This window comes from Xiphophorus maculatus, chromosome 13, assembly GCF_002775205.1.
Source record: "Xiphophorus maculatus strain JP 163 A chromosome 13, X_maculatus-5.0-male, whole genome shotgun sequence".
NCBI classification, from domain to species: domain Eukaryota; kingdom Metazoa; phylum Chordata; class Actinopteri; order Cyprinodontiformes; family Poeciliidae; genus Xiphophorus; species Xiphophorus maculatus.
Genome location: NC_036455.1, coordinates 26,495,438 through 26,509,561, shown reverse-complemented (window position 1 = coordinate 26,509,561; position 14,124 = coordinate 26,495,438). Strand labels below are relative to the sequence as shown.

General features: G+C 43.1%; 2 protein-coding genes across 8 annotated transcripts; one reads left to right on the top strand and one right to left on the bottom strand.

The window, feature by feature from the left end:
* Positions 1 to 266: 266 nt before the first annotated feature.
* Positions 267 to 9,365, top strand: ube2e1 (ubiquitin conjugating enzyme E2 E1). 7 transcript variants are annotated; one of them, XR_002753702.1, is made up of 8 exons: positions 290 to 381; positions 599 to 660; positions 2,548 to 2,715; positions 2,899 to 2,949; positions 7,914 to 8,046; positions 8,674 to 8,821; positions 8,917 to 9,065; positions 9,152 to 9,365. XR_002753702.1 is itself a non-coding variant. In XM_023345081.1 (6 exons), exons 2-6 carry the CDS (start codon positions 2,555 to 2,557, stop codon positions 9,012 to 9,014), a joined length of 591 nt encoding a protein of 196 aa, XP_023200849.1. In that variant the 5' UTR covers positions 267 to 381; positions 2,493 to 2,554; the 3' UTR covers positions 9,015 to 9,365. The 7 variants fall into 7 exon arrangements, 1 of the variants encoding a protein (XP_023200849.1); XR_002753703.1 differs by having other exon boundaries at positions 291 to 381; positions 2,539 to 2,715; XR_002753700.1 differs by having other exon boundaries at positions 292 to 381; positions 2,493 to 2,715.
* A 204-nt stretch (positions 9,366 to 9,569) lies between these two features.
* Positions 9,570 to 13,791, bottom strand: nkiras1 (NFKB inhibitor interacting Ras like 1). Its single transcript, XM_005804488.2, has 3 exons — positions 13,535 to 13,791; positions 12,614 to 12,855; positions 9,570 to 11,628 (listed from the first exon to the last, which is right to left on the bottom strand). The coding sequence occupies exons 1-3, from the start codon at positions 13,626 to 13,628 to the stop codon at positions 11,386 to 11,388; spliced, it is 579 nt and encodes a 192-aa protein (XP_005804545.1). The 5' UTR covers positions 13,629 to 13,791; the 3' UTR covers positions 9,570 to 11,385.
* Positions 13,792 to 14,124: the final 333 nt, after the last annotated feature.

Here is a 14,124-nt window from a genome sequence, read left to right as displayed (position 1 = left end):
GATGTATTTATTTCCAGTTTTATGTAAATTGTCAGCAGAGCTAAGTGTTTAATTCTGACTTATTTCTTGAATTGTGGCCCTTTTGGCCTTCCGTACAGAAAACACTGTAGCACACCATGCTTCTGTTACTGCAGGAAAGTAGGCAGAACTTTCCATCTTTTATTTTTTTAGAAAACTCTTTTCCTTTCTGTTGCTGTTCTCTGCAAAGTGCCGCAGATATTCGGTTCTGGACCCTCATTGTGATTCTGAATCAGATCCACAGATGATTGGATCATGGCGTTATGCTTTTATTTGTCAGAAGTTGACCGGAAGTTTCCCGTCTTCTCATTAAAGTATTCTGACAGTGGTGCGTCCAGGCGGCGGAGGCACACACAAAGAAAGGTATCTAAAGCCATATATTAATATTGCTGGTGTTGTGAGATGCTGGACCTTTTGACCATGTTCTGGCTGTAAACATGTCCGTGCTCGCGGCGGCGGACGGTTCGGAACCGGTCCATCCTGTGGCTGGCTGCCTGCACTCAGATCAGCTGCAAGTCGACGGCTGTTGCCGTTCAAACGTATTTATTTCCGCACGGTTTGTTTGGTTTGTGTGTCGTAGTGAGGGTCGGAGATGTTAAAGGCTGTCTAATTGGACCGGAACGACTTCCCGAACCACCACAGGTGAGAGTTTAAAGGCGACGTCGCCCTATCGAGCTCTCCTTTCCTCCGCCTCGACCTGCTCCTCTCAGCAGGCAGCGGAGGGCTGATGTGCGGCCGTGTATCCCTCCGTGGTGTCGACCAGAACCACCAGGCCCAAACACCGAACAGCTCCACCGAAAGGTCCCCTTTGTCGCAAACAGTCAAGGCTGAAAATACCAGCGCTGGGCTGCGAGCGTTAGCTGGGGTTCATGTGGAAGGAGAACGTGCGTTCAGGACGTGGGAACCGGTGGGAACCGGTGGGTCCAGTTGGCTGTTCCCGTTCGGTCCATTCCTGGCTGTGGAAGCGGCCCAGTCAGGTTCCCAGCTGACCTCCCGCAAATATAATGTAAACCGCGTGTGCAGGAGAACCAGGCAGGACTGGCTACACTCAACCCAGAACAGCTGGTCTGCGCAGCGGAACCAGAACTGACTGGGAACTTAAAACCCCCACAGACCTGATGGTGCATTCAATGACCAAAACCCAACTAAAGCACGACTTGAAGTGTGGGGTTTCTCACCAACCCAGACCTTGAAATCCAATATGGCTGCCGAGCTTATAAATCTACTGATGGCCACAGTGATGATGAGACGTAACTTCAACTTACTTACTGTCACACACTCCATATTGTACAACCTGTTGCTATCCACTTATTCCTATAACCCATAATGCTTTGCATGAATTGTGTACATCACTTCTCGGTGGCTCTCTAAGTCTGAGTGAAAATAAGGATTTAAATGTGGGAATACCAGTGTTTACCATTTAAAAGCTGCAGTATGTAACTTTTAGAAAAAACATGAGTTTGCATATTTGTTAAAATTATCACTATGTTGTGACAATATAATATGAGAGATAATCTGAGAAAAGATTGAGTTCCTCCCTGTGGTCCTACTGCCACCTGCAGAAATACAGTATTCAGTCTGAACAGCCAATCAGAGCCAGGAGTTCTGTCAATCAAGCTCCTGTCACACTGCTAAATGGAAAAATGTGCTAATGGCGGAGAAACAGCTTACCGTTCCAGGTAAACTGTTCATCTGCCATCATTGGTGACCATGCTGTGGGGAACTAGCTGTAGTGTAGCAGAGAGCAAGAAGGATGGTGTGAGCAACGTGTACACAAGGGTGATTGACTTTGCCAAGACCCTCCTCCTGGCTCTGATTGGTTGATTTTGTATTTCTGCAGTTGTCGGCACAAAGACAAGGCAGAGGAGCTCAATCTTTTCACAGTTTTTCTGTCTTATATTACACTGTCACAACTTTGTGACAGTTTTAAAAAACACGCAAAAATCATATCATATCATATAAAGTTACAAACTGCAGTTCTAAGGGCCCAACACACGGAGGCGATGTCGTTCCCCCTGCATTCCTTTCCTGTAGAACTTGTGCAGTGCAGCAACAATCATCTGCCCTCCTCCAACCAAGCAACCTGTGAAATTTGTGGATGTGAAATTTGGAACTCAACTCCCTGCATTTTTCCAGTTCTCATATTTTTGGAATGCAACTCCAAATTATTCATGGAAAACCTGCCTATCTGTTAATTTTTCATAAAGCAATCTGAAATATTTAAAGAAAAAAAAGCTTGGGAAGCTTGGCCGGTATTGGCAAAGCAGCCAGTCTGGTAGCGTTTATTTTTCTTGGCTATGATTGGCCAATACTCTTCGGAATGTGGCTCGTGGCCTCTTCAGTAGTGCTAATACAATTACCACAGTCTGTATTAATACATATTGAGGTATATTTGTTGTGTGAACTATTACAGAAGGGAGCTCTAAGTGTATAAACGAGGCTCCAGTCCGTTTATTCCTTTGACTTGTCGACAGATGGTTTTACATGGAAACATGAAAGCTTTACTCTGTGTTCCTGCTGGCCCCCAAGGCTCGGTATGTCGGATGAAGATTCCCGTGCCAGCACAAGCTCTTCCTCCTCTTCATCTTCCATTCATCATCATCAGCAGCAGCAGCAGGAAGTAAACCCCTCAAAGAAGCGAGAGAGCAAAGTCAGCATGAGCAAGACCTCCAAGCTTCTGTCTACCAGCGCTAAAAGGTGAACCCTCTCCTTTAGTCCTGCCTTGTCTCATCACAAAACAAGGTAGCGGTTTTCCTCCAGCTTTAGATGATTAGACTTTGTACTCTGGCTCCATTAGTCTTAATTCAGAGTGACTGTTTGATTAAAAGATGTGAAATTTAATATTTTATTGTTTGCTTTTTTTTTCATTGTTCTTTGCAGAATTCAAAAGGAACTGGCTGACATTACACTGGATCCTCCTCCGAACTGCAGGTGAGAGATAGTATTTCAGTCTCATCTGTTTGGAGTTGGTAAACATTAACAGGAATCACCTCCAAATGTGTAATAAGAAGGTGTTAAATATTAAGGGTGTGAGTCAGGAAGCTCTTCCTTCCTATTAGCTTTATACCACCAACTGATTTTGTTAGTTTTGCAGATTGTGAGTTGATTTGAATTGACCAAATTTACAGTATATGACTGGATCAGAACTGGATCTGTGTGTTGTGACATGGTGCTGTATGAATAATCTGAATTAGGGGTGCACTGATAAACGAATCCCGATTTCCTGAATTTTGGGTGATTAGCAATGGGCCGATGCTAGCATGTGAAACTGATGTTCTCTACCTCCGCAAAGGTCTGAAGACCATGAATCATTAAAGAACCAGCATTCGATCACTAACCGCCTTCAGAGGAACAGCGTGGATCTAGATAGGTTCTGCATGCTTCAGTGTGTGTTCTCTTTGAGGCTGACCCATGGCTTTAACACACACAACCAGCAGAGGGAGAGTAGATGTCAGGTGGTGAGGGCAGTGTCTCATTCTGCAAAGACCAGTTCCTCCCAAACAGCTTTTTACACCTGAAAATAAAAGCAGTAATCAGTCTGTTCTTCTCATGGATCTGCTCCTCTCTACGATCTGTGCATCTCCAGGTCTAGGGCACAGGGATGGGTCATGTTCTGGTCATGCCTTTTATTTCCTGGTCGGATGTAATGACAGGTCTGTCGGTGAATGTCGGCTCTAAATAACCGGTGTGTGAACTTGAGGTTGTCCTGTCTAGACCTGGAAGGTGAGCTAATGGCTTATAGACCAGCAGTTAGCTCTCTGAGAGCCTTCAGGAGCTTTTAGAAGACACTTAGTGGATTTAGGTATCACTGTAACAACTCTGACTCATATTCTGACGTACAGACGGCTGAATGTACACTTAACAACTATAAACCTCCTGCACCAAGAAGCACTGAAGGAAATGACACGAAAACCTCTGAAGAAGACTCTGATTTCCTTCATGCAGTGTAAACGAATATAGAGTCAGATTTTAGGATTTCTCTTTTGTTTTTGATAAAAACATAAGGGTCATTTCTGCTGCTAACGCTAGATTCACGTTTGTTTTGGCTGTATTTACCCAGAATACCCTGCGCTGCAGTCCGCTTCCCTCTTTTGGAGCGGTCTCCGGTCCACTTGGTGTTCACCTTTGCATTCAAACCACACCAGAGTTCACTTCGACCAAACCCAAACCGAGGTTTGTAGATGGACTCACTTTTTTTAGTCCGTGTCAGAGATCAATTACACATTCACAGCTCCCCAAACCAACTGGACTTTCTAGGCAAACTAACTGGATTACAGTGAACTGAACAGGGCTGGTGTGAACGCACGGCCCTGATCCTACTAGTTTTCCCCTGTTGTTCCAATGCAGTCTCCCTTTCTTTTACCGTTCTCCTAACTGTCCCCCAAACATCCTGGGATCTGTTCAGTCTTAAACTGTGGAAAATATGAGATAACCCCTAAATCAATAAAACCAGAACTGGCATATATAGCAGTTTGACATCGTCTTTGCGAAGTGCAGCAGGCCAGTAGCTGATGAGCAGGGCGGTGTGCTACAGGCTGTGTTGTCGGAGCCCTGAGGTTTCCGAACAGCTTCTTCTCTGTAGAGGAAGTGGCTGGCCCTGTTACCTCAACAAGCAGCTGAGCTCTGAGCGGCACACACACACACACACACACACACACACACACACACACACACACACACACACACACACACACGCACGCCTCCACACCATTTAAAAGGTGAAAGTTCCCGTCACTGGGTTGAGGTGTATCTAGTGCTGCAGCAGCGCTGCTAGTGTCTGCTGTGTGTCTGTGTCATGGTGGGGTAATGCGGTTCTGGGGCCACCCGCTGCAGCAGAACCTGCACCACTCGGCCCGGCTGGCTCAGCACATTGGCAGCTGCTTGTGGAAAGACTGAGTCAGTGAAGCTGCAGCTGCAGCTGGGTCAGACATGAAGGGAACATGTTGCAGGTGTGTTGAAAACATGAATGTGTGAGTATATTTAAATTTATAGTTGTTACACTTCCTTACAAATGTAATCATAGACCTGAACATTTTTCACATCTTATGTATTTTTTTTTATTTGGAGTTTGGAGGAAAAGAATAGTGGAAGCTTAATTTTTTAAAAACACTGCAAAAGTGACTTCAGTGTGGCTAACAGACTGTGAGCACAGAACCAGTCTACAGGACCAGGTTCTGTTCAGTACAGCTGGTTGGGTTCGCAGCAGGGCTGGGCATTTATCGTACCATGTATCACTTATTGCCATAAATTTCGCAATAAGTTGGTTTTGATTCAATCTTGTCACAATAAATTGCAATTCCAAGTGTTACAGACTAGTTCCACACAATATCATAATAAAACTTTAAGTCCATATCGCCCACTTCCAGTTCAAAGTTCATCTGTTTGACTTTTTATTGGTGTTTTTATTTCTATGCTCTACAGCAGCAGAAAACCCCCTGAACCACATGTTGAGAACCCCAAACAGGTTTCCAGGTGATTCTCCAACAAAAACACATGGAAGCAGATCATAGATCAGAATGTTCAATTACCAACTGGAATAATAATAATAATAATAATAATAATAATAATAATATAACCAGAATCTGCCAGCATGATTGGTAACTCCACCCATCCAACATGGCTGACAAACTGATTTCAGTTGAATGTGTAGTCATCAGTCAAATAAAAAGCATTAGGTTAGGGCTACAGATAACGATTATTTTAGTAATCAATCTATCGATTATTCTGACAATCAAATATTTGTATAAAATAAATTGGTGCATTCTTAAGATATTTAATTGAACCGCCTAATCTTATATTATACAATATTAGAAATGCATAAGATAATGCAAATAAAAAATAATTCAATTCCTTTTCAAATAAGGAAGTATTTCCTAAAATGTAATAACAGCATTTCTTTAGTGAATGATTGATCATTGGTAATGAAGAACACAACTGCAGCTAAAATCTCCTAACATCAAGATGGGAAGAGCTCAGCGCTTTCAGCTTGTGTAGAACTGATGTGGAGAAATGTGAATCTGCAGACTGGTTCAGTCTCAAATCTGCCCACCTGGAAGGTGATCTTTGACCTCAGTCCTAGGACTCCTGCTGCCTCTGACAGGGTTTCCTCCAATACTAAACTTTAGCCCATCCTGACCTTTAACCTGGTTAAGGTTCAGGATGTGGATTCACTGCTCTGTGAGGCAGAAGCTCAGAAGTTTAAAAGCTTCAGCTCAGAGGAAGAGCTGTGTCATGAAGGCGATGCTAGGTCCTCCCAGGCGTTTTGGACAGCTGAGTGGTTGCCATGGAGACTTAAAGATTCCTCAAATATGCATGAAAGAATCAAGGCAACACTCCAGGTACGTTTTTGATGAGGGAGTAACATAAGATGACGTGAAGCTCAAAAAAGATATTTTAAAATATTTGTATGTCAGACGGACTCTCCTTGTTGTGCATCCACAGAATCAGTCATACTGAAAGTAGATGACATACACTGGATTTTCTTTGTTGGTGTCAGGGTAAATGGGGCTGGATGGGAATGTGTTCAGTCTGATTTGAAACCGTTCTTCCCTCCAGCAGCTCTCAGACATTTGGATGGAAACTTTCCTGATCAATGTTTTGAGACGTGAATGCTGCAGACATCCAAGCAGTTCCTGCCTGCAGGCCCAGTAACAAAAGCAGGTTGGGGGTGTGAAGAGGAGCTGGAGCACCTGTGGGCAGAAATAGAACGCAACATTAACCTGGTTTATGCTGACGTGGCTGCAAATCTGACCAAAGCTATTACAGACTTCATGCTCCTAATGTTACTCTGCTGACCTTCTACTGCAGTCAGCCTTTCCTTCAGGAGACGAATGTCCTTCCATCATGTCATCTTCCTCCTAACAAGCTGCAGGTAGGGGGCCAGAGCCCCAGGCTGTTTCTGACCTGTAGCCAGGGGGCGCTGATGACTGTATCTGATCTGGTGCTGAAGAGATGAAGAAGCTAATTGCTGCAGTGTGTTCAGGTGTGTCTGTTCAGTGTGAGGCACTTCAGAACCAAATGTCAGCGTGTGTGTGTGGGAACACGAGTGAATGAAGTTATGCAAAACCTGCTCTAAGCTGTAAACAATGAGCTCCTGTGTGTTCATTCAGGTTCAAAGGTTAAACCCTGGGTAGAGTTGCTTCTCCTTTAAGCATTCAGTTTTTTGTGACTGCTCCTGCAGCAGTCTGTGCACTAAGAGGCGGTCCCTCTGACGGCAGCGATAGTGACAGTGTTTCCTCACAGCGACGTGCTGCTGAACGGAGCAGCTCAGATCAGACGGATGGAAATGATAACACTAAACTCTGATTGGGTCAAAGATTCTCATTATTGGTCAACTTGATTTGGCTGGTTTAATATGTTAATTTTTGAAACTGTGCAAATATCAGAAAATATAATTGTCATCTTTTTAAAAGAGTTTAGTTTTTCTTTATCTTAAAATATTAAAATGGGAATATTGAAGTTGCAGTTTAAAAATTCCAACAGATTTCCTTTGCTGTAGTAAACATATGTCAAACATTAGAGGATGTTTCTTTTTTTCAAAGGTTTGTGGCTCTAGAAGCATTTGATTTAGCCTTTAGGGAAGCTTTAATAAATTCTAATGCCAAGAGATTATATCAGGTTCCTGCATAGAAGCAGGAATGGCAATCAGTTCAGATATTGATCAATGCTGCAGCATCCATTCTAGAAACTTCTAATGAACCCAGTTAAAGTACAGAAACATAGCTTCAGTTACATTTCCAGGTTGTTGGACTCTGATGGAAGGTTTGCCCTCTGACCTTGTGTGAACTGAAGCCAATCAGGACCGGTTGTGTGTGTGTGTGTGTGTGTGTGTGTGTGTGTGTGTGTGTGTGTGTGTGTGTGTGTGTGTGTGTGTGTGTGTGTGTGTGTCTCGACAGTGCCGGCCCTAAAGGAGACAACATCTATGAGTGGCGGTCCACCATCCTGGGCCCCCCGGGCTCCGTGTATGAGGGAGGAGTGTTCTTCCTGGACATCGCCTTCACACCAGACTACCCCTTTAAACCCCCCAAGGTAAGGATTCTACACAATACACACACATTCACTAGATCAGAATATTACTGAAAGGTCTGTTTAGTTCACAAAATTCACCAGAACCATTATAAAGATTACAAATTGATTTCTATTAGTTATGAAGATTAGCCCTCGTAGCTAGTGAAAAGATAAAATTTAAAATTAGAAGATTACATCAGACCAATTTTGAAAACTATTAAAACTGGAAACATGGATGGAGGCATGTCATGTTGGCATATTTTGCTGGACGATACATTCTCAAAAAAAAATTCTTGAAAATGTTCAACTTTTTAATTTTTTTGGCTGAATTAAATGTATTTTTCTATTTACATTGCCCCTATTATGCCATAGTGGGTAGAAGAATTTCATAGAGCCCATAAGCTGCATTTATTTTAGATGTGTAATGTGTGGGTTTTCCACCAGAGGGCACACTTCATCCTTAGAAAAAAAACTTTCAAAGTGTGAAATTGTGGCAATTACCTTGTAGGACTTGGTCATGACAGTCCAGTCTGTCGGATCAGACTGGTTTGGACTCTGATCCGGTTCTGAGGTGGAACAGAACCAAACAGGTGGTTTGTTTCTGTGGAGTTTCACGGTTTTTCACAGGGGCGTTGTGTGTGTCATCAGGTGACGTTCCGCACCAGGATCTACCACTGCAACATCAACAGCCAGGGTGTGATCTGCCTGGACATCCTGAAGGACAACTGGAGTCCTGCCCTCACCATCTCCAAGGTCCTGCTGTCCATCTGCTCCCTGCTCACTGACTGCAACCCTGGTGAGAGATCTATAGCACTCAACACTTTCTCTGATGACATTCAGTGGTTCCCCCCATCACTGGTCCACACTGATGTTGTGCTTATGTTTTGACAGCGGACCCCCTGGTGGGAAGCATCGCCACACAGTACACCACAAACAGACCAGAACACGACAGGATAGCCAAACAGTGGACCAAACGCTACGCCACATGATCAGCAGAGCGGCCGCTGCTGGGACAACTGGGGGGTTGATTTGTAGCAAAGGTGTGTGTGTGTATGTTTGGGGTGGGGGGATTTTTACCTTGCAGCTAAAGTCTTAACTTGTTTATTGTATTTTAAATTGTCTGCAGCCCGACTGTAACCCCATGTTGTAGCCTGAGCTCCAGGATGGCTGCTTCCTGGAGTCGCCATGACTACCAGTCAGATGTTTGGTGTTTGCTTCTCCTCCAGAACGTGAAGTTGATTCACTCATGTAGACATGTTTAGGTGTGGATGGATGTTGGTTGTGATTTGTGTTCGGACTGTTCCGTTTCTCCCTTTGAAAGAATTAAACAAAACCAAGAAGTCCGGTGCGATCGTCTCTTTATTGTGATCCGGTACAGAGAGCATCATTAGCCCACTCTGTGCTCTAGCAGCACGTTCAATGCTAACACGCTAACACGGCTCATTCACCCCGACGCCATTCTCACATCAGGGAATGTGGCTCATTAAAGTGACAAATATAAATTAGTTAAAAAATAAATATTTCATCTAAACACTGATTATTTCTACATTGAAGTCTAACAGAAATAAGCAGCCTGGTCAAAACACACACACACACACACAGCAACCATTCATAGAGTAAAGGGAGTAGCAGGAAGGTTATTGCTGCCAGGCTGTGATTGGTGGACATGAACCGGACTGAGAGCTGAGTCCTACCAGAGGAATATCGCTTTTGTTATCAATGATGAACTTTCTGCAGCTCATCTACTCAATCTAAATCATTCTTTCTTCCACTGATGAGTCTATTAAACTCCTAGCCTTCCCATGAAACATGTCTCTGAATAACAGGGCTCTTGAAGGGACTGGTTCCCCGTACCAAAGTTATAAAACCTCTAAAATCTGCCCTCAAACTGTCCTTGAAGTCCCAGAACCATTTCTTCTTTATTATTTCCTTTATTTAAGAGAATAATAGAGCAGAGCAGGACAGCCTCAGCCCACATGTGGCTGCAGGTTGCTGACTAGTTAGCCAACAGCAGCCAACTAAAAAGAAACACAAGTTTGTTTGCAAATAGCAGTACCTGTCATAGACAGAGGATTAGAGCCAGGCTAAGAAAAATAAATACGTTTACAAGAATAAATTTGTAATATTGCAAGAAAAAAGTCGTACATCAGTGAAGTCTAAGTAATGCAAGAATAAAGTACGACAAAAAAGTCATGAGAATAAAGTCAAAGACATGAAAAAAAATCTAATACGAGAATAAAGTTGTGATATTCGGAGACTGTTGTAATTTTATGAGAACACAAACACAAAAAATGAATTCAAGAATGCTGAGCATCTTGTGAAGTTATACTTTGGTCTCCATTCTCCAAATGGGACATCCTTCATCTTTTAACACATCAGCATCCAAATATCATCAGTAGCAGGACTTGTGCAAACTGACTATTTTGAAGAAAATCCTCACAGACTAGACGAGTTGCTCGCCTGAAGTCTTGATAATTTTATCATAGCTTTCACTTATTTAAACAACATTTTCTAGTTATTTTACCACTTTCTTCTGGCAATATTCCATCACAAAATGACTTTACTTCTTGTAATTGAAAAAAAATAACCAATTTTTTATTCTGGTACTAAGACTCTGTTGTACCTGTCCCTCTTGTGGAGGCAACACTGAGACCTACAACTGGTCAGACAGCCTGACTAACAGCATGTTAGCCTATAGAAACAATACTAACCTGCTGAATGAACACTGACAATTACCAGCTGCTTTTAATTTATCTTACAATCAAAATAATGAAACTCGAGTTAACATCACTATCAGTGCAGTCCAGGTTTAAAAACAGCTACATTTTGCTTTTAAGTCATTTAAGTGTCATCACACCAGCCCAGGCTGAACTGGGACTGGCCTCCTGGTTCAGCAATATTCTGATCACAACCTTTAAAACACGCCGCCTTGCAAGCAGCCGCTCACACGTCTACACCAGGGTCAGGCCTCTCAGTCCAGCCATCTCTACGGTTACCAGCTCTACTGATAGCAGCAACTCTGGATCATCCAGCAGGGGGCAGCAGAGTCCCTTTTAGGGATTTGGATGCTCAAAGCTCAAACTGGATCAGTCTCAACCTCAGCCTCACGCCATCAACAGCAGGAGGAAATTAATTAGCTGCAGACATGAATATTAATCAGAAATCTACTCACTAATATCAGTTCACATATTGCACTATGATTTCTATTACAGCAACCTTAGGGGGACAGGAAGCTGCTCTACCTGACCAACCACATGCTGCCATGTTTAAGAATCAAAGAATCAAGCCTGTATGCAAGATGGTTAACACTGCAGAGGAGTGTAAACTGGTTGAGTTGGGGGTCCGGGTGGGCGGGGCCTCTCAGATGTCATTAGAGGCTGTGCCTTTGCTTTTGCGTCCAGGCAGAGGGAAGGCCGACTTGCTCTGCGGCTGCGTCAGCCGGCTGGTCAGCTGGATGAAGGGCTCAATGAGCGAACCGCGCTCTGTCACGCTCACCTCCCACAGCTTCACCTTCTCCCCCCGCGCCCACTGCTGCGCCGCCTCCTGCTCCACCTGACGGAGCTCGGTCAGGTCGCTTTTGTTCCCCAGGACGATGATGGTCACCTGGCAACACAACACATGTTTAGTAAGCCTATGTGGAGCACTGCTCACAGAAAGCTCAGCAACCTAGCAAGCAGCACATGTAACTCTCAGATCAGGTCTTAGCACATGCGTGATGATCCTACGGCTTCAAGAGCGCAGGGTAGGAACCTCTGTGGTTCTATGGCAGGCCATTTTACCATTTAGTCAGAGTGTAACCAGAGATAACGCAAATACGCATTTTATCTGGTCAAAATATAATTCGATTAAAGACGTACTGTTATGTAAAATCAACTTTTTTAACCTTTACATCATGTTAGAATTTTATTCACTCATCAAAAACACACCTGGTGTGTTGCCTTGATTCTTTCATATGTTCCCTGTGAAAAACGCCTGGGAGGACTTAGCCCCGCCTTTGAGGCGCAGCTCCTCCTCAGAACGGCAGTTTTCAAACTTCTGCCTCACAAAGCAGCTCTTTTCACCATTCCACTGGATGAAGAGTATCTGTTAGCAACAACAGATACAGTCTTGCCACAGATTCCCTGGTTTAGGTCTGAACTTTAAGTAGGCCATTCTAACAAATAAATACGCTTTAATCTAAATGATTCCATTGTACCTGTTTTAAGCTCCATCCATCTTTCTGTTAATTCTAAGCAGCTTCCCTCTCCCTGCAGAAGAAAAGCATCCCCAGTGCATGATGCTGTCACTACCATTCAGATGGTGTATTCAGGGTAAGGTGCAGGGTTATGGTTTTCCTCTTGCTGGCGTACACAAAAGAGCAATAGCTTTCTGCAGCTCCTCCAGAGTTATCTCTGCAGGTCATCCTCTCTCTGGTCAGATGATGGATTGATCAAAACTCTAGGAAATGTTCAAAGCTTGGGATGTTGTTGTAGAACCTAACCCTGCTTTAAACTCCTACACACTTTTCTCTCTGACCTGTTGGCTGTGGTTTGACCCTGTATCAGAAGTATTTTTGAGGTGAGGTGTAAGTGCAGCCAACAAGCATCACCTCCTTCTTGTCTCTGGACTTGTCGATTTCCTTCTTCAGGAAGTCAATTTTCTTGAAGGACTCCAGGCTGTCGACACTGTAAACCAGCACGAAGCCGTCGGCCACAGAGTAGTAGTGCTTCGGGAGGTCTTGAGTGTCTTGAAGTCCTTTTGTGTCGTAAAGCCTCAGCTGCTCCTTCACACCTCGATCGGTCTCCACCGAGGCCACGTACACGTCCTCCTGCGTCTCACTGGACTCAGAGCCTGGACACCAACAGGAAGACACAGCCAGTCTTTCAGCAGCAATAACAACACTGTCCCACACCAATGCTATCACATTAGGGCATATTAGGACCACTGCAGATAAAAAAGTAAATAAAAAAAAATTACATATATATATATATATATATATATATATATATATATATATATATATATATATAAAATCGCTGAAATTTTCTTGGAAAAATACCCCTGTAAATTTACGCCAACAAAAGCTCAGAAATGTGAGGTTAATCTCAGAAATTTTCTAGAAAAAAATACATGAAAACATCGGACTTACAAAAAAGTCTAAATGTTCAATTTTTCAAAATAGAAATGTTCACGTTTTATAGAAAATTTCTAAGATTATTCTCTAAATTTCCGTGTTTTTGGCGGAAATATACTCTTATTTAAAAAAAAATCTACATAGGTCCTAATACGCCGTCATAGTTTCCTACCAGCTGCGTCGCACCTGAATTTCCCTGTTGAGGGATAGTAAAGGATATGTCTATTTTATTCAGTATGATATTTTTAATCTGTACAAACACAGGCTGTGCTCAGTTAAAATGTCAGTTACTGTATTCTCAAGTAGGTCAGTGAAGTTTAACGTAATATTTCATGTAAATAAAGGAAAAGTCGCTGTAATTAGTGTTTGTTGCCTGGGAGTCAGAACCCTGCTTACCCACACAGTGGTTTCCATACAGCAGCTGCTCCAGAATGGCTGTTTTCCCAACCGCTGCCTGGCCACACACCACCACTTTACAACCTTTTCCCATTTCGAGCCTGGGTTGAGAGAAGATAAAGCGGGTCCTTACTGACGGTCACGGCTGGTTGGCATGTTCCACTTGTATTCACACGAGAAAAACTTCCTTTTAAAGAAGCAGAAAAGCTCCCATCTAGCAGCAAGTACTCTGTTTCCAGCTAGCAACTTAGCATTAGCGTCTCCTGCTGCGTGATATAAACACACCAATAAAAGTAGAGCTACGAATAAACTTTTTGTTCACGATATCTACACATAAAATAAATTTGTCAAGGTGAACGAAGCCGGAAATTGTCTGTAAAAGCACAATAAAAAGCCGGTGTATCCATTCTGTAGCTACATTGGCTGTTTGCTCACAGCGCATGCGCGTAATGTGAAGTAGATATTTTAGCCCGTACATCATGAAGACGTAATTTGATTTAATCAAACGAAACAGTAAAAGTAGTTCATAAATAGAAAAGCATAAAAAGAATAATAAAAAAATATATATACATAAAGTGAATAATTGAAAA